The 26,500-nt window shown below is 37.7% G+C and overlaps 1 protein-coding gene across 1 annotated transcript in view; it reads right to left on the reverse strand.

Annotated features, from left to right (window-relative positions):
- LOC308176504 (uncharacterized protein) overlaps window positions 1-26,500 on the reverse strand; it is a 424,460-nt gene that overhangs the window by 136,350 nt on the left and 261,610 nt on the right. The window contains exons 16-19 of the mRNA XM_080552300.1: window positions 10,936-10,995; window positions 9,864-9,936; window positions 5,295-5,478; window positions 4,419-4,558 (exon numbers count right to left, since the gene is read on the reverse strand). Of these exons, the coding sequence (XP_080408426.1) occupies window positions 4,419-4,499 (81 nt within the window). The 5' untranslated portion in view covers window positions 4,500-4,558; window positions 5,295-5,478; window positions 9,864-9,936; window positions 10,936-10,995. The remainder of the gene's footprint in view (window positions 1-4,418; window positions 4,559-5,294; window positions 5,479-9,863; window positions 9,937-10,935; window positions 10,996-26,500) is intronic.

Genomic DNA, 26,500 nt, shown 5'->3' on the forward strand with positions numbered 1-26,500 from the left:
GTGGTTATAGACTAGGCTTTTTGGAGTGTGGATGGGGAAAGCAGGAGAGATCTGGGAAAGGTGTACTTGTACTTTTTCAGGCTTTGCTTGTTCTGCTTGATCAAACAGCCTTTTGTGAACCAACATCTTTGTTCACAGTAGGAGCTGAAAAAAGATACTGGAGAGTTATCTTGAAAACAGGAGAAACTTCCTTAGGCTCAGCCTGAAAGACCCAGTGTAACACAAGAACCTATGGCCTAACTGCAGTCTGGGAAACTAATTTCTGTCACCCGAACATTGTGGGCCATTTTGTTCTTGATAAACTTTTATTTTTTTATTTTTTTTTCCCATGCATGTGTTTGCTTCTTGAACTTCATTCATAGGGGCTTTATTTAAAGTTCACTTATCACATTCCCAGAACTATGCATTGCTCAGGCTGGCAGAACAGCACGTAATGTAACAGCATCCCTCTAGAACCCAACCAGAATTCAGTCAAATGCTCACATCTCAAAGACATAATCATAAAGTGATAACGGAAGACAAAGAATGATATAAAGAAAAAATTAATAAGATATGGGGGCACAAAACTTATAGATTAATCTTAGACCTGACTACAAAATGCCAGGAGCAGTGTCCTTCCTTTCCAGAGAACAGACATGCGACCTGTATTTTGTCTTTGCACCAATAAAAAACTCATGTAACAAACCCACTAAGGGGTGAGATCCAACAGTATTTGATCCAACAGTATTTGAGAGCGTTCCCTCAAAGAAGGAATGTGAAAAGACTTCTAAAACAGATTTAGTTTGTCCATGTACTACAAATGCTAGGAATTATTTCTTCTGAATTTGCAGATAGGGTAAGGCATGAAGTTAGTTTCCAAGCTATTTAGAAAACTGATCAGCTTTTTCAGATGAGCCAGAAATAGAAAAAGAGAAGTTCAAGGTCCCAAGGCTCTAGTGCTACACTACGCTACACTAGATAGTGCATAGAAAGGTTGGACAGCCTTCAGTTTCTTTTCCTTTTCTCCTCTTTCTTTTCAATGGTTGAATATTCTATCTGCAGTCATCTTGTCCTACAGCTAAATCCAAGTCTATAAGGGATGATGAATTGTGTATTATAGCTGCATTGCTTTGTCTTTGCTGGGAATTGAGAATGATGTATTTGGGATTCAGCTGGTATACGTACAGCAGTTTTAGTGACCCATAAAACGTTGGATGTATATTTTGAAATATTTACAAGAGTAGCAGTCAACAGTTCTTTATCTACAATACTTTTTAATACTTCTGTCTCCTCCTTTCTTATCACCTTTTTCACCCTGCTTTCTTTGTTGTTCTTCAGCTCTGACATTATTTCTAATTGTGTTACGGTACTAATGACCAAGATCTTTTAGATCAGATACAGAGCATTGAAAAGTGCGCTTTGAAAAATAAATAAATAAATAAATAATAAAGCAAGCTTTAAGAATTTTGAAAAAACTTATGGTACATTTACAATGTATGGAGAACAACTTCTCTGATAAGCTGTCCAGCTACTCCCTGGCACTTTTGCCCAGAGAAAACAAGGTTGTATAAGGATTTGTATGGTCCCATCCTCAGAACAGACACACTTGGCTTTAGGACCAGATTCCAGCTATTTGGCTGCTCTGAAGTTCTGACCAGAAAAGCCATAGGTTAAGGAAAAAAAGGTAAACAGAAAAATATCTCTTTGTTCTGCCTCATTTCTAATCCAAGGAGTGATTAATTACATAGTCATTTAACAGGCTCTGTATGGCCCTGGCCATTCTGGTCCCATGCACTACTTTGCATATCCATACCACTTCATAGCAACACTCTGCAAATGCAATCAATCCCAGAGGTGCCAGGAGCTCTGACTGAGCAGAGTATGGGTAGATGCTGTATATCCTTCTTCCCATTAAGGGATAAATCCTGAAGCCTCTTCAACCCATATCCCTCTAGTATACCTGTGTTTCAGTTAGAGTCTGGAGTATTCCGTCAAAGAAAGGGGGAAGGGTGACATAAAAGAAATTTGTCATCTTTTGCTTGGAACTAACAAACTGAGTCAATTAATTTTTCACCCTGAAGATAAATTCCTGAATTAGGAATAAAAGCAACAATCACTCCCCCCCTCCACCTCCCACCAGAGATCCTCTGAAACATAATTTATTAATTTACATAAACATCAACCATCTTTAGCAGTCTACCTACTTGAACTTGCCTAAGGAAACAGCCCCTAGTTTCCAGGCTAAATATCATATGGAATAACACTCCAGGACAAAAACCAGGTAAGATGATCTCCTTGAACCAAAAAATGGAAGCATAACCCCACTAACTGTAGTAGCAAAAAAATATTCCAGCTCAGATAAGCAGCTAAGGAAGGAAAAGGAAATAAAAATGAGAGGTCAAAGTTAAATTTCAGGCATACATTCTCTCTACACAACCTCAAAGCAAAAATGCACTATCAAAAGATTGTCCAGTAAGAGAAAACAGCAAGAACAGTTTGCTGTTTTTATTGCATTGACCTTTCTGTTTTTCTCTTCCCAAGTAATGCAATGGTGTTGGAGGGGTTGGAATAGAAGGAATCAAAAGCCGGGGATGGCCTGGCCATTACCAAAAGGCAAGGACAATGATATTTTTTTTTTTTAATTTTTTTTTTGTTCTTTTCCCTTCTAAAGCTCCTCTAAACTTGAATGTTAAGCCATTCACAAACATGTTTTAATTATGATAATTCAGCATCAAATCTTGACAGTCCTTGTCTTATAGCTCCATATTAGCCAGGTCTAGTTGTACCTAGGGAATATATGTAAATAGAGTTATGGTTACCCTTATTGGCTGCTGCAGACTCAGACAGACCCTGTATAAACTTAGGTCACATTTGTAATCATATAGACATCAGTCAATAAAGCAGTGCCAGCTTATTTATGCTAGCTGCACATGAGAACACAGAATGGCAAGCGGTGACAAGCTGCCATGCCAAGACCACGAAAGCAGGTACAAGAAAGGTGAAAAAGGGCTCTTGTGACACTCTCCTCTATCACTGTATCCAAACACTCAACAACAGACATAACCTTTACAATTTACATTTTCAAACTTTTATCAGCCACAGGGAGCCTGAAACTTCCATTCATGTAAGAAAGCAAGCTCAGGCCCTCTCACAGAGTTATGCCTCCAAAGCCAGGGCTCTGGAAGCAGCAGCAGCTATCGCAAAACTCTGGATACAGTCGTGAGAGGTAGTGGTCCTGACTGCGGTGGCTGACAACTGTTTAAAGGCTGTATAATTATTTAGGGCAGGCAAGCCCTCTGGGAATGTCCTGAAGGAGTGAAGAATCTTTTGCTTACAGCTTTCTTCTAAAAGAGGAATGCTGAGAAATGGGGAGTCGGCTTAGGTTTTATACTTGTAATTACACTGTCCTGTGCCACATAATAAAACTTCTGAGATTCTGATTAAACATTTTAGCTACAAGACCCTATTTCTACTGAAGCAAATTATTTAATTTCATAGCTATCCCCAATTATACAGAAACATGTATTTATTTATAAAACAAGTCATTGCAAGTCATTGTTACTCAAATGTCCACTTTGAGACCTAACAGAAAATAATACTTATTCAGCAATTTCCATGCAAGTATCTGAAGCCAGTTTACAAGTATTAATGAAATAAACCAAACAAGAGGCAGGAAAATACAGATAAGCAAAAAGATTGCAAAAATCTAAGTGCTAAGGCCTCATACTGAATTAGTGTCAAAGCCCAAAACAGCTTTCATCTTCTGTACCACAAGAGTATATAGAATCAAAATATGATATTGATTTTGAAAATATTTAGTAAAGACAAAAGTAGTTTTAATTATTGTGAATCAGTTTTTAAAAGCAAATATAACATGCACATGATATTTAGAATGAAATTGTGCTACTGAAATGCATAAGCAACAAAAATCTCAAATTGCATATGCATGACATTTGTAGGAATTAGGTTAAAAAATGATCTCTGCATTTTATAAGAGATGCCCATTTGATGTGATTTACAAGAAAACAGTGCACAAAGACAGTGTACTCAGAAATGTTTGCACATATGCAAAACCAAATAAAAAGAATGGATTGGCAAGTCATTGAAAATACAGCTTCTCTGTATTCTATTACTATTTCTTCATATTACCTTTCTTTTTAAAAGCTAGATAAAATCCAAAAGATTTACCACAAAAGATTATGGCAGTTCTGCACTTGAACAATGTTACAGCATCCCTTTTAAAGTTAAATCATACTCAACTATAGTTATAACAGTGTCCATAAAAATACAAACAACATGGGGGTAGTTCAGCTGCTGAATGCCCAGTGATAGTGCTTTTTCTTGCCATGGACAAGATCACAATTCATATACTGACCCCATTTTCCCAATTCCCCAAGTTTCATTCTGTCAGGATTTGGAGATGTGGAATTTATACTTACAACTGCAGCAGAAGGAAGGAAACTGCAAGGGCTGCCAGTACCAAATAGTTGAGGAGTCGGAGCAGTGCTGTAGGAGCCCATCTCCTGTGCTCTCTGCTGAGGAGCGCTGTGGTGGTGTAGGACCTATCGGAGGAGAACACCTGCCAAAAGCATTGTGCTGTGCTTTAGCAGGTGTGGTCCCTCTGTAGGGCCAAAGCCTGATTAAGAAATCACTGCCTTTGGTCTTATTGAAACCAGCTACCATCAGTAGCTAGGCATATCCTGCATTCAAACCAAAGGACACATAAGAAGAACGATGAAGAAAAAGGTGATCAGATGCCATGACTAGTAAAATGAGGACAACCTTCAAAATTAATATTATTTTAGCATAACCATAACTCATAACAAAATGTGCTTAAAATGTAACGTAACCATATCAACATTTCTCTAAAGTACAGAATGCTATAGACTGTAATCTACAGAAACATTATAAAACCTCTACAGAATACAACCAGGAAGCAGAATACTATTTTGACTTAGAAGTTCTAGATACATTTTCTCTATTTTGGTACTTGCCTGACTTGGTGGACAGAGTTCCCAAAATAAAAAACTGATGAAGTTTATTTATAATTTCTACTTATTTATTTGTGTTAATTTTGTATTCAGTCTTGAGAGGAACATAACAGTAGAGCAGCAGTGCATGGCACTCAGCACTAGGCAGCAAGGACTGTGTTATGGTGCAAAAGAAACACTGCCTGAAGCAGCTGACATGATCTTACTCTGATATTTGAATTCAAATCCAAATTTTCAATATGAGTATACCCACCCAGTATCATGTCTGGATATATTGACCACAATACAATATACCCAAAAGCTGTGAATGTGGGGATTCATTACCTGTGAAGTAGTGGCATATCCTGCTTCTGCCTTACAACTTCCCTGTCTCCAGGAATCCTTCACAGCAGTGCAATCTGAAAGTCCAGCAGCTGCCGAAGAGGCTGCCCTGATCAGAAGAGTGCCAGTAGGTAATCTCTCTCCACAATGCAGTGATGAACATTTAACTGTCTACAAAACATCATTCCTGTATGATTTAAAGCAAAATAATCAATGAAAGGAGAAACCGAGCAGTTAGGTGCCAATGCAGCGAATACCCCAGGTAAAAATTCAGTGTTAAGGAAATGACAATGTATAAGCAAAGGATGCTTTAAAAAAACAAAGAATCTGTTTCTTTTAAATTGTAAGGCCAACTTTTTTTTCTCATGTACAATCCTGGATTTAGCAGGATAACACTTGGTTACATCTACTGGTCTGGAAATAGTCGTATGTAATTGCAGTAATAGGCAAATGGTAGTTATGGTAGCTATTATGGTAGAAGAGTTAGAAGAAGTGGAGGAGAGAGGGTATATGAAGAGGGAGTTGAAGGTTGGAGTGGAAGGGACACAGAAGGCCACAGAGGAAATGATATTACCATGGGGAGAGGTGCAAGAGAAACAACTGCTTTATATATTAAACATTAGCCGGTAGCAAAATTGCTATAAGCAAGTTATAGATAGTAACAGTACAATAATATAAATAACAAAAAAAACCCATATAAATAAGAGAAAGAAAAATCATTACACATCTGATTTTTAGAAGAGAAAAAAGTACAATTTATAAAGACTTTAAAAAATAGTCACAATTGGAGAGAAACACGTTTCCTTTTTCTAATATTTCCCACACTCTTCTCTTCTTGTAAAAATAAAGGTAGATCAATAACATACTCTTCCCAGTGTGAGAACAAATACACATTTAAAAAACGCAAATATGCTGAGAATGTGTTCACTTTCCAGTATTACACAGTACAAGGACAGATTCAGCTGAGCTTTAAATGTAATAAAAAAAATGATTTTGAAACAACACTACAAGCTTTGTATGGTAATTGAGGATAGAAAAACATGGGTAATAAGTGTCCCATGTTATTTCTTTTATAGTTCATATGTGATGTATTTCTGTGACCAGATTATCAGAGCACTGATGACAATGCTTACTTATAACTCTAAACGTGTCTCAAAAAAAAAAGTGAAATATTAAATTACGTGCCGTCAGCCAGCTACACTGTTCAGCAAAACTGTGTGTGTACATACTACCTCTTCTATAAATCTGTACTTCTATGTGTAACTCTACATGTAAGCTAGACTCTCCATGGTATCTGGAAAAAAAGGAGAAAATCCTTTGATCTTTTATAGAAAAGTTTCAAAATGGACAAACACTGAGGAATAAATTAAATTATATCCAAAAATGGACGAATAGTCTCGTTGCAGATTACCAGCCTTTCTCCTGCAATACTTACTCACTCACTCTTCTTGTCACAGGTTTGTTTTATTTTCCTACAGCAATACACTATGTTACAACTTAAAATTCACATTCACGTGAAGAAAGCTGTGACATGCCTACCAAAAGAGACATACACTGCTTAACCTAAATTGACCCTTTTTTCCTTCTATTCTAACAGATCTTTTTTCTTTTTGTCACTCAAAATGAGCGTCTGATGTACGAGCATAAATTGTTAAAAGCAGTTTTAGGTAAAGGAAGAGAGAGTGAAGTGGAGTTTTCTCACAAAAGCCAACCTCAATTTATGTCAAAGAGGGTTAAAAGACCTTGGGATTAAAGCAATAAACTTGCTGCTGTCAAAGCTAAAACCCGCTAACAATTTAGTGCCAAACGCATGTTGTTCAATATCATTTCATATTATATTATGTCACAAGTAGGTGACAGTTCCACATCAGACTGACGGGGCTGATTTACTCTGAAGAATTCATCGACATCTTGCAGAGTCAAAGCTGACTTCATTTTGTTTGGATGCAGAGTGGGAAATCTCTCTGTGCTTGAGCTGTGGTGTTTGGCTGAACAGTACCATCCTTGCTGGACAGCAGATGACAGGCTTCCAAAAGTCCTCCCGGTGCATCAGCAGATGAAAGCACTCACAGGCTGCCTCTCTTCCTTGCCTTCACCACACTGAGCCCAAAGACCTCTGGCAAAATCAGTCCAGTCTAGGGCTCATTTCCTTTGCTTACCCGGAGCAGCACCAACTTCCATGTCCATGCCTTTTTGTGTGGCTACACTTTTTAGTGTGATTCACCTTACTGTAATTTTTAAAGTAGCCAATATTCAATATTTTGATAATATTTTCTTTCTGAATTCAAGCTTTTATGATACTTCAAAATATATCTACTGTCGAGGTTTAAACCAAAAGACTGTGCTAAGAAAATATAGCACCTGCTTATATTTTAATAGGTAATAATAATAACTTTTTTTCCAGGATATTAATTAGATCCCAAGGTCAAGTCTGATGAGGGATCTTTCTTAGGACAATGGCAACAATACATTTTCTTCACACAAAGGTGTCTTGTGCAAGATACTCCCAGATGGCTTTTTTAATATGGGTTCCAATTCTAATTTCTCCTGGGATTCAGACAACTCTGAATAAACATATGCTTTGTTTTGTCTGAGGAAAATCTAATTGATTTGACTTCCCTGTCAAGGTGTTAAGATTTATTCAAACAAGGAGTCCCTTTTCTTCTCCAAAATCCAGTGTATTCTTCTATAGTCAGGTTAACCCCTGTGCCACGTTCATTTCCTCCTGTTGGATATTGCTGCAGATCAGGAATTACAACTAAGCTCCCGAAGTTCCAGGGAAAACTGTGCTGCACTGAAGTTGTTACATGCAAGAATTTCTGTTTCCCTTCTTTCTGCCTTTTTAAATTTTATTATTATTTAAATTTTGAACAAAATTTTCAGTTATCATAGTTTGATCTTACCTTTACATCTGCAAAAATCTAGCAAAAAATAGGGTCTTTAAAGATACGTATCACCATTTTCTCCATCTAATATAGGAGTAGGTACATTAGTGCCTGGTCATTAACTTCTGTAAACCATATAGTGATTCTTCTGAGGGATTCTTTGGGCAATGTTTGCTGTTCATCAAGGAAAAGGTTATGTGCAACAGCACATTGTATGGAAGTGGCTCCATCATCCAACACAAGTGTTTGCTGGCCATATGCTGAACAAGTACAGCAAAGGGGTTATCCTCTCTATTATGCAAAATCACTGCCAGGGAGCAGAACTTTCAGTGAATTGTTAGACAGATTAGTGGACAGTTAATCTTATTTGACATTTAAAGCAGTTGGAGGTAAATTTAGTGTTCACCTGCCCTAAAGTGTACAGCATGAATATGCATCTACGTATCTATTCCTGTTCAAACTAGTAGCTATAATGACTGGAGGATATACAATACCTGGCACAAAGAGCTATTTCAGACCAAAAAAAAATGAAAAAGGAACAGATAAACACACATCCTAGTTTAAACCTTTGCAGTTTTCTCACACTGAAAAGTGAATACTATTATTTCTAGATGATCATCTCATCCTGATACAGACATATTCTCTTTATCTTAGAAATTCTGCTAGTGTGACTAAATTATAATACATCTTGGATTTTAATACGTCTAAGCTCCATTTTCTGCTGCCCCATAAGTTATGCACATGACAGAAAAATACACACATGTGCCCATGCTATACTGAGTGCAAGGCCTTGGGAGTCCTTTGATCCGGTGAGAAATCTCAGTGAGAATAAAGATATTGCTGCAGTCTTTTCCTCACAAAGGCTTGGTTTCCCCACGCCCATCACGGTGCACAGGTAAGTCAAACCACCAAGGATCCCATACGGCACCATGGCTGCTGCATCACAGCCCTCTTCAAGCAGGCATCACAGCCAAAGAAAGGAGAGGATGCGGAGCTTTGATACAGGTTGAGGCTGCACTCAGCCTGCTGTGTGACAGAGGAGTGGTGAGAACACAAGAGGTGTGTGTTGAGGCACCTTGTCCTTTTTGCTCAGCTCTAATTGAGCACGCTCTCACCCTCAGTCGCCTATACCTCTATGCCACAGATCAAAATGAATTGTTATGTCTCATTCAAGAGGGAAATACTACAGCCTCTCTCTCAATACAGGCTGTGACCTTTCAATTTATGCTATCAGTTTACTCAGTGCTTGCTCTGCGGTTCATGATTAACTTGAAAGAGTTAGATCACACTCTCTCCAGGTCATCAGAATGGAACTTCTGTTGACTGTTAGAAATCCCTCATGCAATAAAAGCACACATAATATGGCTGTACAAGCCATCATTCAAATTTACTTCTCTTCAGTAATGAGGTAGCAATTCTTATCCAAAAGCTCCTAAAAATATTTCTACTCGTATTTTTCTTTTTTTTTTTTCCTTTAGAGTACTATTTACGAGAAGACACCCTGCAGAACAGCTATGTAGTTTTAAATAAATATATCTTTGCTTTCACAAAGACCAACTCCTTATTAAGGTGTCTCATAGCTCTCAAACACTAATTAAACATTCTTTTGTAGTTCATAGAAGATGCATTTCAATTCAAGTTTACCCATAAAGGGTAAACTGAGATAAAGAGGTCGAGTTACTGATACCTGAGCCACCGACAGCCCCACAGAAACCTTCTCTCTTCCTATAACCGTGGTAGTGCAAATGCCCAGATATATTCTGGAAAACAGTAGCAAAAAGAGTTTCATAAACTAGAAGAGTAACATTTATTTTTGAAAAGCTCATCTGTATACTTTCCCCATTTCTTTTTAAGAAAAAAAAAGAATACATTGGGATTTTCTTCATCTTCACTAACAGGTACTCACCAGAGGTGAGCTAACTGCAGAGATTATTTAAATAGCTAAAACATATTGAAAGTTTTTAAGAACCAACTCTGAGACTGTCACAGAGAAGTACATGTAACCTTATAAAGATGTATCACAGGATCTTTAACTCTCAGGACCTTACAGTTTCTTAATGACATTACAAGCCTAGCTTACTGCTCACCTCACTATAGGAGGATCTGACATAATTGCTCTCACTGTACTACCTGCTTTGTCTGAACTTCAAGAGAAATGCCTTTTTATTGCTCTGCACTTGGGTCTTTGAGACCCCTTTGGCTGTGGTCTGTTAACAACTGCTGGTATCATTGATGAAGGGTCTTAGGCCCCTTTCTTCATCCCTTTATCCCCTTGCTTTTTCAAGGAAAAGGCGAGGAGAGTCCTCTGAGCCCAACTGGCCCTGCTTCTTCTATCTTTGAGTTTTCCAGAGATTTTAAAACTTATCCTAGGATCTAGAAACAAACTGTGAATAAAAAAGTGTGCCTGCTGGGATTTCTGTGTGTCCCTGGATGTGGGGACAGGATGGGACTAAATGACATGTTCTTTCTCAACCTCAGTGGACACCACTGAGGTATCTTGCTCATTAAATTAGAAGAACAGCAATGCACATCAACGATGTTAGCCATGGACCACAAGCCTGGAAAAAAAAAAAAAAGGGAAAAAAAAAAAAAAAAAGGATCACTCCCCTGTAACAGAAAACAGCAGACTTGCAGAGTTTGCTGGAATTCAGGGTGAGGAGAGTTCACTAAAATTAAACCTGAGAATTAAACCCTGTTTTAAGCACCACAGTGGTAAGTGCAGTATTTATTTAAAATAATAAATTAAAAATGTAAAGTACCTTCATGGGCAATCCTTCAGATGGCAAAAGGAGTGAGAGTTATTCAGCGACATTGCACACCTGAAAAATAATAATAGTTTCAGTGTTTGCATTTCCTTGTAAAATTTCAGGGAATAATAATAATAAACAAAATACCGTTTGCAATTTGGGTGTTACTATTGTCCTCACTCTTTTTCTTTTTATAATAATACCCATCTAATAGTATTGCTGTAGCTCCTTGTCCATAGATCCCTTCAGAGGCTTTCTGACTACTTAACAACATTTTTCAATTTCCCTACTTATGTGTATATGTCTTCAGTTCAGATAGGAGAATTTGCTAATGGACTGCAACTGAGACCTTTCCGTTCCAGGATTTCCATGTGCAGAATTTTACATAGTAGTTTAGGTTTTGGATCATCCTATTTGCCAATGCCTTGTGCTTGTGCTAGGAACATGCATGTGATAATCAACCCCAAAATTATCCTAACATTTTGAAGTGTATATTTAATTTTAGAAAAAAGAGAGCAAAAAGTATCAGATGACAAGTTTATCATAACATTAATGTGTACACACTTCAAATGGATAAAAACTAGTGCATATAAAAACACGGGTACCTCCTGCATTATGTTTTTAGCTGTGCAGTGAAGAACAAATGGGTGGTGATAGAAAACAGAAAACATGTACAAAAACGCACCTATCTACTGTTCTTGAGGTCACGCCACTTTGCATTTTACCTACAGTAAAGCAGATAATGCATCCATTTGGATTTTTCATTTGTTCAAATAACTCTGTGACACTCTCTAGTGGAAGGCAGACACACCATGAGCTGTGTGTACCCAACAGTCACGGGGAAGCAACACCAGGAGAAGGGAAAGTAGCTGAAACGGATCTTGGGCACTGTTGCATGTGTTTTGCTGCACTCTTATTTTTTAACACCTCAACCAAAACACTTACAGACAGGTCCCTTCTGTTTGAAGCCCAGAGGATAACGTGGTACTGAAGCATAAATAAAGAGTGCCACTAGCAAGGAGTAACTGGCAGCAGACAAAGCCCAAGCCAGCAAACTGTCACGATTGCTCTAGAGGGTTTATAAGCTTTATCAAATCTGTGCTAGCTAATTCACTTGCAGAAGTGTACTGATAACACTGCTTCTTTTTTCTCTTGCTTTTATTATGAACAGAAAGATAGACAGGTCCTAAGGACAGATCTTTTCACAGTTCTCTTCTGCCAGCACATGCCCTTCTACTTCTCACAGATTACCAGGTTAAACTATGGTTGCCTTTGAGCCAGAAGCATTTATTGAAATAAAAACCAATATATTTCCCAATAAAGCTTCCCCCTCCTTTCTAACACTTACACTGCAGTTGAAAGCAACATTAAAAAAAATATACAGCTCCAATCTGTTGTTCCTTGTCTCACTTAATTTGCAAGTCACTGTTTTTCACCATTTCCAATATTCCCAATAAACATACTAAAGTTATCATTTCTGGGTGGACAGAGGAATAATATATATATATAAAAATAAATGTAACAGGGTGGAGCATTTGGGTGTCAAGTCCCCTCCCATCTTCCGATTTGATGCATTTTTTTGCATATTGTTATAACAACGCTATTTTATCAACAGCTATTGTTAAACAACAACTATTAATCTAAATGACATAAATTAATACCACCTGCTGTAAATGCATGGGAAGTTGGGGTTGCACTTTTAACTGCAGCTTTTGAATTATCCAGACCTAGATGCAGGTAGATCCATGGATCCTTTTACTTGGTTCCACTTCATATATCTGCTGCTCAAAATTATGCCTTTGAGGTGGAAAGGTTTTCAAAAGAAATGCCCAGCTTTAAAGTTTGTTGCCTTATACTATCATTTCATCTGCACTCCCCCATGTCTGGTTCATCCTTTCTGAAGTCTCCCTCATAGATTTCTGGTGATCCTCCCAACAAGCCCTATTCACAGAGGCCCATGGAAAACTGACAAAACACTGGAAAATTCTGCCAAATTATAAACAAACCAACCCCATGCTTTTTTTTCAAACATGTTTCCATGAATAACTGTGAAAGCACACTTGCTAATTTACTGCATGTTTGTCTTTAGAGAGTATTTTTAAAATAAAATATTTCACCCCCTCCTGCCTCTTTCTAATTTGCCCTGGCATTCAATTTCTGTAACTAATTTGAGGCGTATTCTCTAATGTTTCACCACACTGCCAAAGCTCAATTTTTGCTTAAATGTAACACAGAACTATTTTAATTGTAGGGAACATTAAAATCTATCCCATAACATGAGATTGTTCCTTGTGTTGACTTCTAGAAGCCCAATCTGATGGGAAGTAAATGTGACTGAATTCAGATTGCTTTTCATGTAAACATATTGAGCAAAAATTCTGCCTGAATCCTATTTGACTCAGATTTCCATATAATATTTTCAAGCTAAGTGTTTATTTAAAATTTAGCTCAATATTTTTTTTTTCCTAGGTAAGTTTACTAGACAAGAGTTTTGAACAAAACTGTCATGAAATACACACAAAGCATTTGTAGAGCCCAAGTTTGGGCATCTCACTTAGTCGGTTTGTTTCCAGACTAGAATAACTGGAAGAAAGATCCAGTTTTACATGGTTCAGAACCAGGAACCATGTGTATTTAGGTGCTCCAAGTTACCCTCTGCAGGAGCTCCTTTCTCTCTTGACTGCATTTGGTGCTGGAAGAGACTAGGAACCTATGTTAAAAAACATTAAAACAGTAGTGGTCTTCACAAAAAAAAAAGCTTTTTAGAGTTGGCCAGAGTAAAAACCTCACCAGGTTACAAACTGGAAGCACAAGAGTCCTCAGGAAGCTTCTGTCAGCAGTTTAAATCCCGCATTTAAAAACAAACAAACAAACAAAAAAAAGAGAGAAAGAGAAAAGAAAAAATGAACATTTGGATTTTGCCTTTAGGAGATGCAAAATCAGTAACGTGGGAAGGAGATCACATTACTAAGCAGAACTAAACATTGTCACCTTAGAAGAAATTCAGATGTAAAAATGCTTTAAGTTACTTATTCCAGGTGCACATATAGGGAACACATCACTGACACTATCAAAGACACATATACAGTACTGCTGATTTAAGCTCTTACCTTCAGTTTGAGTTCATTTCCTAAAGTCTCTAAAATATTTAGTATTTTCAGATGTCAGGGCTTTCTAAGATGATATGCTTACTCTAGCCTGCCACGTGTGCTATGGAGATTCCAGATAATAAATCTAAATGTGCTACTTCATCGTGAAAAGGATGAAATTCTGAATAATCTGTTTTTGTAACCACCAAAAACTGACAATATGGTTAAAAAAACAGCCTGATACTCTGCATGACTGAACACACATAAATCGTATTCATTTTCACCTAAACCACTAATTATTTTACCTGTAAGAAAAATATCTCTAATTTTCACTGCTGGAAAATCAACAGGAAGTAAGCTGCTGCTACCTAACAGGCAGTAAACAACACAATAAAACTTATACAGCACTTTTCATACTGTAATGTCTCATGACTTTTAGATACAATGAAATATTAAATCACAAAACATTAATGAAATACTACTAGAAGAGATAGTTTAGCAGTTTCAATGCTGAAATTTAGAATTTCTAATAGCTGAAGATGACAAGATGCACAATTGAAAAGAGGAATAATAGAAGACTAAAATCAGAGGCCTTAAAAATGCACTGTATTTAGTTATATTAATAGATAGACTGTGATATTAGGCAATTACTCAACAAGCCTAGACAAAGGAGCAACTTGGTAACTCTGACACTGTGAGAAAGTGAAACATCCAAAAATTAATGAGCCCTTCCGAAAATGTACTTCAGTCTCTACAGCAGAATGGCATTACATTAAGCAGGATCAGAAGTTAAAAAAGAACAGTCACTTTTTTTTTTTTAATGGTAATTAAGTAATGGTTATTTGATAAGAGAGGAAATATTATCAGAAACAGTAGATTTAGAAACTAGCATTATTCCTGGAATTGTATAGGCTTACAGATGTTTCAAGATCTCCTTGAGCAGTACTCCTCCATTCAAAGTTGTCAGGAAGACCAAAAAGAGCAAGTTTAAACTCCAGTCAGCTTTGTGGAGTATCACAGGTTAACAGTATTTTAAATATAGAGCAAAAATTAGGTCTGCAATTTACCACCCATTCTGAGTTTTAGCAGTTATGATGATCATCAAGACAGTCATGAAAAAAAGAACAAAAAAGAAATAAATATATCACTGCTTAGATATCCATCTATTTTGGTCCCACCCCAAAGAAGAAAGTCTTTCTTAACCTCACGTTTACAGCTCAATGCAAAAGACTGTAAATACCGGTAGTAAAGGAAGACGTATGGTTACAGAAAAACAATTCTACATAAACGTCACTGATACTATCTGAAGAAAGACATCTGTAAAAATTCCAAATCTAACTGTAAAGGAGCTTATAGATATAAGATACCATAGCATTTTTAATATAAATTTAAGGAATTCCACTAGTATGATATCAGAAGAGAAATTAAAATTGAATCAAAGGATTTAAGCAGATGAGGTGATCTCCTGAAAGGGGTGGTGGTGGTGAATGCATACGCATGCCTTCATGCGTAAAGAGATCCAAGAGAGTTCAAGTAAAAGCCAGCCAGAGTAAGCAGAGGGAGTGTCACTGGGGATTTCTGGTTTGAGTAATCAAAGTGAAGTGTTGAACCTAAACTCTAAAGTGAAACCTGTCAGACATGGTATTTGAATGAAGATAAATCAGAAGGGAGAGCATCACTTACTTCTCAGATAATTTGGGACAAAATTCTTACTGAGACACCCACCTAAAATGGGTAAGTCCCCCCCCCCCCCCCCCCCCCAGCAACCCTGTGTATGGGGTTAATACACCCACAAAAACAACACCTCCTTCTCAAATGCATTTCTATTCTACTCAAAAGTATACAAGGACCATGATATGTTTAATAACGAAAACTTGTTGAATTTAATGTCTTCACTTTCTCAGTGAAAAAACAAAAATACTCACTTTATAGGCCATCTGGGAACACTTCCCAATTCCAAATTTACGGTCCAGTAACAAGTCCTACAAATAGTCTTTGTGTGTGAACACTTACTCTTCCTGTGTTGAATTTCTCTGAACTGGAGCCAATAAGACTTTGCATATGAAGGAACCTAAGTGTGGGCTCAGAAACCTGGCACAGCTAAATGCCATAGTTAGAGACATCCACAACCACTCCACTTTGCAACCTTTCTCTACATAGTACTCTTCATCTACTACTGTGGATGTTCATTTGCTCCACAATATGGGGCAGCAATTTAGGAACTCTAAAATAACATCAAAGTTGAAAAACTTAAGGTTTGAGGTTTTGTTGAGAAATAAAATTTGGTTACTAAGGCATAGGCTATTAAAAAGATGAAAGTAATCAATGAATTTCCCACTACTGTATCAACTGTCAATCTCTCTCACACATGAAAATTAGAAATATTTCATTTTTCTGTTTAGTTCTGAATAAAGTGTCTTTGCATCAACTTTTAAAATATTGGCATAAATGACTTCTTATGAGCAATTCTACAGAACTCTTTAAGGGCATACCAAGCTTAAGACCTGAGAAACTGAGATTTCAACACTTAACAAAGTCCTTTCTTTTTCCTGAAGAAGAAAATCGTTTTGAATTGTGCACATGTAAAGTTGTTTCTCTCCTCAGTGCAAGCCCCAAGTGTGTTTAATGGTTTTGCTAAATATGATTGAAAGAAAACCATGCCTGAGGGAAATGATCTTATGCTGGATATGTATAAGTGTTGAAACAGCTTGGTCAATGAGTGACCATAGCATATGAATCTAAAACTAATCTCAAAGAGCCTGAGGGTACCCAAAGCTAACGTAGTCAAGTAGTCATTTTTTCATGTGCTCTGAGCTAAATATACTGTCTATAAAAGACTCCCTGTACACCTCAAAGCAAGCATTTTGTTTTTCTTGCATTAAAAAAAAATATATATTTATAACAATATATTGTAGGGGGCGCATACCAGCAAACTGAAAACAATTCTGAAATAGAACAATCTGTTACTTAGTTGTCACTAAAATCAGACTCAGTTTTGAAAGTTTTTTGAGAAAAAGACCATCAAAGCAAAGCTAATTTCTTTGGGACTTCTTCACAGCTTAAATTTACAGGATCAAGTCTTTTTTTGCTGGCTATCCATAGATGGTCTAGAAGCACCAAAACCAAACCAAACCAAAACAAACAACAGCAACAACAAAAAGAAAAGCAGTTTTGAAAGACTATCACGGGTATTTTACTGATCCATAACTAACTGAAGTTCCAGATAACCATTCACATTTTTAAAGTTTTCCTGAAATGAATAGAAACTTTGCACCTGCATTATTAATTGCCCCAGCCATGCAAAGAAGAAAAGAGTATTTGAAAAACATGTTTTAAATGGGATACAACTTCATGGATTTACTTGGGAATACAGCAGAAAGTAATGTGCTGCAGTTTACCGTTCCTCTGTAATCATTCCCATTTAGGAAAAGAGTGTCTTCAGCCTCCCAGAACACCTCAGAGGATTTTTCACCTCCTTGTTAAGACCTCACCATAGGACTTCACTACTTTGGACTAAAATCTCTATCTTATTCTGTTATTAGGGTCCAGCCCCAGCAAAACTGGGAAACAAGCTCTATAAATAGAATAGCTATATACAAGCTAAAATAATCTATATAAATAAAACAAAACAAAATAAAATAAAAAGCATTTATAAATAGCGCAGATCATTTCCCCTTCTCCTTCTACCCACAACCAGGATCCAGTACTCTCTCTACTATCAGAAAGAACATATTAACTGTCAATAACTGAAACACAAAAATGCTGTTCCCAGTCGAGTATTTATAGATAAACCCCAATCTCAATAGCAATGTCGGTTCAGATCCACTCATCTCAGAACATCCAGATCAATCCATCAGCTTGTGGCCTCATCCCACTACACTGAATCTCTGGATCCAACACCAGTCAGCTCCAGCAAAACCATACCCCTACACTTGACCTTGGCCCCCTCATCTCAAACAAGAGAGACGGGTAAGGGACTGCTGCCTTCTTTTCTAACTGGTGCAGACATCCTGTCTTTGAAATTGCAGGATGCTGCTTCAAGTATTAAACAATATTTTAAAAGCTTTAATTATTATTATTATTAAAAAAAAAAAAATCTGTATTACTAGAAACCTTAGGGAATGTACAGAACTTTTTTTTTTTTTTTTTGATAACTATAATTATGAACAAGGTCCAGTTACCACATTTCACAGCAAAGCTGCACCAGACAACTACTCTGTAAACAAGGGCAAGGGATGGGGTGAGAAAATCACTGAAAAATATTAAGTCCCTTGAGCACCATGGGATGTGCAATTTTCATTGTGCTCTGAGACATACTTGTGTGGCCTTGTTGGTTCTATTGATCACCGTAGGTCTTTCCTAATAGAGTTACAAGACATTTTCAGTTGCAGACTTAGAAACCTGTGGGAAATAGGATCCAATCATCTGGCTGCTATGTTTCTGTAAGGCCAGTTCTGTCTTGTTGCTACTGCTCTGTTGGGCTTTAAACACAATACCTGCACATCTACAGCTGCGAAGCAGGGAACAGAGATTGTGCTGGCACAGATTATGAATTTCTGTGAAGCAAGAACCAAGCTTTCCTGGTCATTTACAAAATTCAGTTAATTTTCTTATTGTGTTTCTTTGCTATGGAACTGCACTTCTAATTCCCAGTGGGGCTGTAAGTGTAGGAAGAGGGAAGCATAAAGAGGTATTTTATGCTGTTTTACCACACCAATAAGTACAGTACTGAATGGTTGAGAGTATTTTTATGTTATGCTGAGGCAGAAAGTATTGGAAATACAGAAATCTCAATGAAAATAAAAGTTACTTTAAGCAAGAAACCCAAGGCACAGGAAATCTGAATAAGAAACAAAAGCAAAAAAAATAATCTCTGTTTTGCCTATCAAAGCTGCAGGAAAAGACAAAAAAGAAAGGGGAACGTGCTTTTTTAAAATTTCTATTGAAAATATCACATATACTCGTTATTTAGCACAATCTATGACTCAGAAACTAAAAATTGTAATAAAATACAAACCACTTTCCTTATATAAAAGTAGTCATGATGGTTTATGATGTTTATCTAAACTAGATGTTTATCTAGTTTTCAGGAAAAAAATAATAATAATGCAAAGCAAGGCCTGATCCATCCAGCAAGACATGGAAAAAATTCGGCTTATGCTGACATGCCATGAAGTTTATGGAGCATAGCACCTTGCAGAATCAGGCTCATCACTGCTCTCCCAAGTCTTTTAAAAGAAGGAGTCCTGTAAAGTCAGGGGAGCTAGCTAAGGACTCTGTCACTATCACGTGTCCTTGGCCACAAGAAAAAAAAAAACATGGAAATATCATCATGTGGATTTGTGTTCCCCACCTCAGGTTTCTGCTCTGCCCCCTCCTGTGATGTACAGCTTTCATCACAGCAGCATGACCATGCTGGGATTAGTGGGACCCTGAAACACCTAAAGCACTTCCAGACTTGATTGCACAGTTAAGATTTCTTTAACAGAACAGCATAGACATAAATATTATATCATCATCTGCAGGTATTTCCTAAGAAATAATGCAACACAATGCATACAAATTTATATGCCTATAAGCTGAAAAGGATGCTGCCTGATATCACTGTAACTAAACAACTACACTGAATTCAGGGAAGTTCACCCAGATGCTGGGAAACAGAGTTTCTGCAGTATGCATTATACTCAGCAACATGTTATTCAACGAGACTGTAGGAGCAAGAAGAAAAAAAAAATGCATCCTTCTGAACTGAAAGAGAATGAAACACAGCACAAAAGCACATACAAACATTAAGCAGCCCAAAGAGGATGATACGGTCCATGAAGACCTGCCCTCATAACCTCAGGAAATACAAATCAATCTGCGTTCCATCACATGAAACTTAAACTTCTAGCTAGTAGTTCTGTGCTCTTCCCCCTGCCTTCTTCAAAAACTCCTCCTTGAACTGATTTACACTATTTGCTTCTACTGCTGACTTCGGCAGTTTGTTCCAGACTGTATTTCAACTACCCTTTGTGTAAAACTGTTCCGTCTGAATATATCGGAGTCCCTAAATTCTGGTACACATATTGGAGTAGTTACAGAGTAATTTTAGTGTCGCTGGCAGCTGGCCTACCTCGTGTTCTGATCCCTCCTCCCCTCCCTAATAGTTAATACTCTGCCACCAAAGTCAGGGCTGCCACAAGGAGAGCCTGCTCCAGCAAGTGCCCAGAGGGACACCATTTCAGCTTGGCTCATCGCAGCAGAAGGAGCCTCCCCAACCCTTAGAAAGGGACCAAAGTAGTGAAGTGAAAGGAGTGAACAAATAAAGAGAAGCAGGACTCCATGTTCTACTATGTCAAACAATTTGATCCTACTCACAGTCCTCTGCTTTCCACAAACATTTTCATAGGTAACTGTTGGTAAAAGCACTATTAGGAAAAAAAAAAAAAAAAAAAAAAGAGAGAGATTTAATGTGGTAACTTGTAAGCTTCATAGAGTCATATAGGGAGCAATCAGGGGCAATACAATGTAATTCCACCGGATAATCATTCAGAATGAATAATAAATACTGGAAAATATATTTATAGCAAATATTTGGCAGACTGTTCATAGATCTACGATATATTGACATGAATAATTTTAAAATAACTTTGAATATAGAGATTTGTGGAAAATGAACTTTTTTAAAAAAAATAAATGGAAAAGGGGACGAAATTTGTTGAAAACTCAAGTTCAGCTGTAGGTTGGCACTGAAGTGGCTGAAAAGAAACATCGGAGTGAATAGCAGCCTCCAGATTTGAATAAACAGTCAGGTGATTTTAAAATATAAATGCAAGATTCTTAATTTTGATTTCTGAGGATCTACATTTTCTAAAAGATTATATTTACAAATTTCTTTCTAAATCCAGTATTGTGCAGGAGGTAAGGTTAGGAAAGAGGCAGACAGCCCATCAAGCGTGCTATAACTTTCAAATGAAGGTGACATTTTTCCTAGTCAGAACAGCTTTCATCAGGAATATTTTTGGAAATTTAGAAAATCTCTTTGATGTCAGAAGAACTGTTTCTCACATTCTTTTGAAGTAGACAAAAGGTCAGTGTTAATTGCAATATGTTGTAAATCATATAGATTACTTTCAAGAAAATATTTGAAGGAGATACCTTATATGTGACATTCATTCTTCAGCCAGGCAGACATGGATGAGGTTTAATTTATAAAGAATTAGCAAGATGGAAGTCTCTTGCAACATACTGAATTTAATGAAATTCTTCTGTTTTGTTACCAATTTACAGATATCATCTTTTCTTACTTATTTATGGAGAGGAGTGTATTATTCATCACATGCAGAGTCGCAAATTCAGCAGAAACATAAATTATCAGCCCTAAACCTCAAATTCTTTCACAGAATCTGTAAAGCTAAAAGTTTTGAATAGCTCTGATAGAACAAATGTACAAGAAAAGATAATGCATCTTTTGAAACAGAAACCTGCAAAGATGTTATGCTCAATTACGCCGACAAAAGATTTGGAAACCAACAATATCCCCCGTGGAATACCACTGCTAAATCAAAAGCTCAAAGTTAAGCAAGAATAATATAGCATAAGCCATGTTAAATGAACATCATCCTTAAAGGTAGAATCCACTTGGATATTTATTAAATAGCTGTTTCTACTTTTATGGAGGAAAAAGGAAAGGGGAAGGGGAGGGGGAAGGGGAAGGGGAAGGGGGAGGGGGAGGGGGAGGGGGAGGGGGAGGGAAGGGAAGGGAGGGGGAGGGGAGGGGGAGGGGGAGGGGGAGGGGGAGGGGGAGGGGGAGGGGGAGGGGGAGGGGGAGGGGGAGGGGGAGGGGGAGGGGGAGGGGAGCTCAAACCACAAGTTAACAGAATGAAACTACCACTCTGGATATCATGTGGAGGAGTGATTGGACCAGGCAGGTCACATCCTGACTGCTGGTCCTCTGGTGACCAGACAGAGTTAAAATGTTGGTTTATGGTCTAAACAAAGTTTCAGAGAACAGAGTTTTGGGCTTATATCTATAGACAACAAAAAACTCTACTACAGCCTGAGGCAGAGAGGAAGCTGACTTTGGAAAGCTTTTAGAAGATGGAGAAGTATAACTACAGCTGATACACCAGTGGCCAACAGAAGGCTACTGTAATACAAATGAGGACTTCTAACAAGCTACTGGATAATGGTGCTGAAGGAACCTCAGGGCTGCCATGTTGCTATGGTATTTTCCAGTTTGATGGAGGAAAACAGGCTTGTTTTATCTTCAAGGAATGCCATCAGCCAAGCTGCACAGGGAGCAGGGTTTGCATGCGAGCAAGATCTTCCATCTGCAGGAAGAAGCAGGGATGCATCCAGCCACCTACTGTGGGATCAGAGCACAGGAACTATTGGGGAGAGAGAGGTTCCAGACAGCTGACTAACAGCAGCATTCATCATTGCATTGCTGTAGATGTTTGGGAGGCCATCGCACTTGGGACACATCTACCCCGATGCTGATGTTGAGTAACCAAGAACAGAATGTGGGCTGTTTCTCAGGGATGGGAATGACATTGCCAAAAAAGCACTAAGAATACAAGTCCAATTTAGGACAGTCAGTTCTTATTATCTTCACTGTGATGGCAAGCCCATAATTTTGGCTGTACAGAAAAAAAAAAAAAAAGGAGCATCTTTCTGAATTAAAAGCCTAGCACACAGAAGTGCTGCACATGCAGCTAGAGGTGGCCAGGGTCTAGAAGGGTCTTATTACATAGAAGGTGGATATCCAAAATCTCAAACTCCTATCTTAGGACAGAACTGGTAGGGTTACACGCAGGGAAAAATTAGGTTAATTGTGATACCATTTTAATTTTCCTGCTCTAGGTATTTACCCTGAATATCCATGATATGTGCTCTAGAGAAAAGAGGTGCCACAGGGTCAGCTTCATCACATTTCTTGTTCTTCAGACAGACATGCCAGTCAGCGGGAGATCATTATTCATCTGGAAAAGGATGAATTTGCTGATTGATGTTAAAAGCTGATACGGAAGTTGAAAGGACAACAAACAAGGCGAAATACAGAGCACAGAACTGTAGCTTTAAAGTTTACAGTTTTTTTTTCTATCAGGTTATGCTGTATATGAAATAAGAATGATGTTTACTAAACCATTAGTTACTATTTGACGATGATACTATACATCTTTCTGTAAGCCTCTTCTTGACACTAGCAGAATCTACTGTTAATAAGGGGGAATAATGTCCTGTATTTGTATCTGGCATGTGTAAATGTGTTTATACAATCCAGTCCTCTCCTACAAAATGAATTTGATCTGTCTGGTACCTGTTGAAGATGTAGCTTGTTCTATTTTTTTTGCCATTTTCACTGCCTATTAATGGGGTAAGAGCAAAACTTAATCATTGCAGTCTACTGACAATCACTGTTGCCAAACTAGGGCTGTGTTCATTGTGGGATGCAAACAGACACTCATCCTTCAATTGATGAACACCAAACTTCATATTGACAGATAGCTGTTAGAGGACTTTCAGTTCTAAATTACTAAGTAAAAGAGAAAGAAATGAAAGGAAGGAAAAGCTAAGAAATTAGAGACAGTTACTAAGGTACTCCAGTGAATGATATTGATTGACAAATCCATTCCTAAAATTCAGAAGCAAAATTTACTGCACTTATTGCATCAGTCAGTGACACTGCAGAGTTAGAAAGTACAACACGAAAGATGAACAAATGCTATGAAAAATAAAGGCAGAATGAAATTATAATATAAAATATAACTTGCAAATATTTTTATACAAGAGTAACAGATCCTTGCAAGTACAAAAATTTTGAGTCACCCAGAGGGAGTGAGTAATTACTTACCTTAAAACTTTTTGAAAAAGTTCTAATGCAAGGGATATAGCTATAAATCAAAATCAAATTTAAAAGGTTTATGGCAAATGACTCAAAGCAATACAATCTTATTTTTCTGAAGACATTTATTTACATAGCGAGATTAAAAATGTCACAGATTGACACACTCATTCTAGGAATATCTCTTTCCTAGATTTTAAAACTTTCGTGCAATAACCTTTAACCAAGTTTGAGATAAGCCCATGTTAGGATCTGTAAAGTAGGGTCTTTCTAGCTGTTTGGTCCAGTGTAATAAACCACTTCCCTCTTTCTGTCTTTTTTATTCTTTTAAATCTGCTTTCCTTTAATTCAGCATTTTCATTCTGTTTTTCTCCTCTTCCATGCAAGTTCTATCTGCCAGTCTAGAGCAATTCCTGGGAAATTTCCCCAAGAGATTCCTCTAAGGAAAACATAAATATTTCTCTGGAAATACACTGAGGACTATAAAGGCTTGTCTGGAGGGAAAATAGGGGTAACACTGCATGGGATTACAATGTAGACTTAAAAGACAGCTTTGCTTTTCTCTACCAATGCAAAGTGTGTTAGTACAAGGAAGAGTGGTGCACCAAAGGACAACTTTGCAATACTCATACACACACAGTAACACATGCACACAAAAACACATTTTCTTTGCTGACTTCTGTCATTAGGACTATCTTCCTGGATTTCATAATCAGACACATCAGAATCACTGTCCTAAATAGCCATCTCATTTACTGCCTACCTTTCAATTAACTTCATTTTTTCCAGATTCTGATCCACAAATGTTGTCAGTTTTTCCTTATGCTCTGCTTTTTCCAGCCTCCAAAGTCTCCCTTCCCCTTTTCATGAAGTGAATTATCAGTTAGTTACAAGAGGCCAGACGTGGCTAGGCTGGAGTGAAACAGAAAGGACTCATGCAGTATTTCCTCACATTTTTAGCATTTTACTGTTGCCCAAGACTGGTAAGCTGTTGAGCTGTGCTCAGTGCTTTTCTAGAATAAAACAAGCATCCAAAACACAGAAAGGATGTCTTATTCTGCACAGTATGCCTTATGTGCTGTGTTGGTTTCCCTCTGAAAATAAGAGGGAAAGAATTAGTAGCAGGGCACTGAAGGGACATGCTCATTTAGTTAACAGACAAGGCACATATACTTTGTTAGGCCATGCCACATGTGGATACCTGCTTCACATATCTCTATAATCGCAATGGCAAGGAGCAGGACTTCTTCTGCTTGATATGAAGCTTTCTGGATCAGCGGAGATTCAGGCTCTTAAAGACTGAGTGAACAGCCAAACAACAGCCAGCATAGGAACGCAAGTCTGAAAGCCCAGGCTGCACAGGGTCTACGACAAAGGTAAAATACACCAATAACAAAACTCCTTACAGTTTCCTATTGAGCAAAACAATTGAGTTGGGTAAACAACACAGTGAAGGTAATGGTAAGAAAAGAATAGCTGGACTCATTAAAAGGCTAACATTTTGATCCTTTGCTTTGTCTTGTTCATGCTCTTTTCTCCCCTCTTAAGCAGACAAAGTCCTTGTGATGTACCAAAAAAAGAGCAAAAGTGTAACAAAGGCAGCCAGCTACAGTCCCAGTCACCGTGCAGCTCTCCAGGTAGGAAATCGAATTTGGCCAATATCCCAGTCTCTTTGACTGTTTTTGTTTGGGACAACAGAAGTACCAGGACAACTGGTAGTGGCACTGCTCTCTCAGATGATGTTTTTCTCTGTCACCTCCTGCGTCACAGCCCTTTGCTTGTGCGTAACTAATGGTCTGTGCACTGGTAGTACTCAAGTGGCATGTGTCGTGCAAATCTGCTGTGTGTGTATAGCATAGTTATATATCACCAGCTCAGTACTTTGTATCAGGACAAACAAAGTAAGTTTGGTGTTTCCAGAATATACTGGATTTTGAAAGTGCTGAGCAGCTGTCCTGAGTATGCCCTATATTACCATATGTTGCTGAGGGTACTGTGCGTGAAAACGATGGATCTAATGAATGCACAATAAGCTTTTCAGCACCAGGTGAAGGACAACAGGGTGTGGCACTACCTTGAGATCAAAAGAAGGTAAATGGCCCAGTTAGCAATAAAGGTTGACTATTACAGTCCAAATAATTCAATTTACAATACTGCAAATCTACTACTGCAGAATATAATATCATCATAACCGCGTCTATCCTAACCCACTGATGACCTCAGGGAATTTTCAAGAATATTATTTCTATTTTCTGTGCTTTCATCCCTAATGTACAGAGGCAGACTTTGCTATAGCTGCAACAAGAGAAGCCATTATGTCTCAAGAAAAAAAAAAGAAAAAAGACCACTCCCATTATCTGAATGCCAAATTTCATATATTCATTTCACTGATCTCCTACACAGTAGCCTTTCTGCCAAGCTGCTAAATGAGATGGGCTCAGACCTCTAAAAAGGTTAGAAGCAACATTTTCGTCATCTACAGCATGAAACCACAGCAAGAAAAACATAACTGATATGCTAAAATATGAAAACCTGACATTACACTTAAAATTTCTAACAAAGAATATTACATTCATTATCATGAATAAATTCCCAGATTTACCATCCATCAGACATTAGGCTTCATTTTTCTGTATAAAGTAAATACAGCTGGAGTATA

The sequence above is a fragment of the Anser brachyrhynchus genome (assembly GCF_964034855.1).
Source record: "Anser brachyrhynchus genome assembly, chromosome: 12".
Taxonomy (NCBI): domain Eukaryota; kingdom Metazoa; phylum Chordata; class Aves; order Anseriformes; family Anatidae; genus Anser; species Anser brachyrhynchus.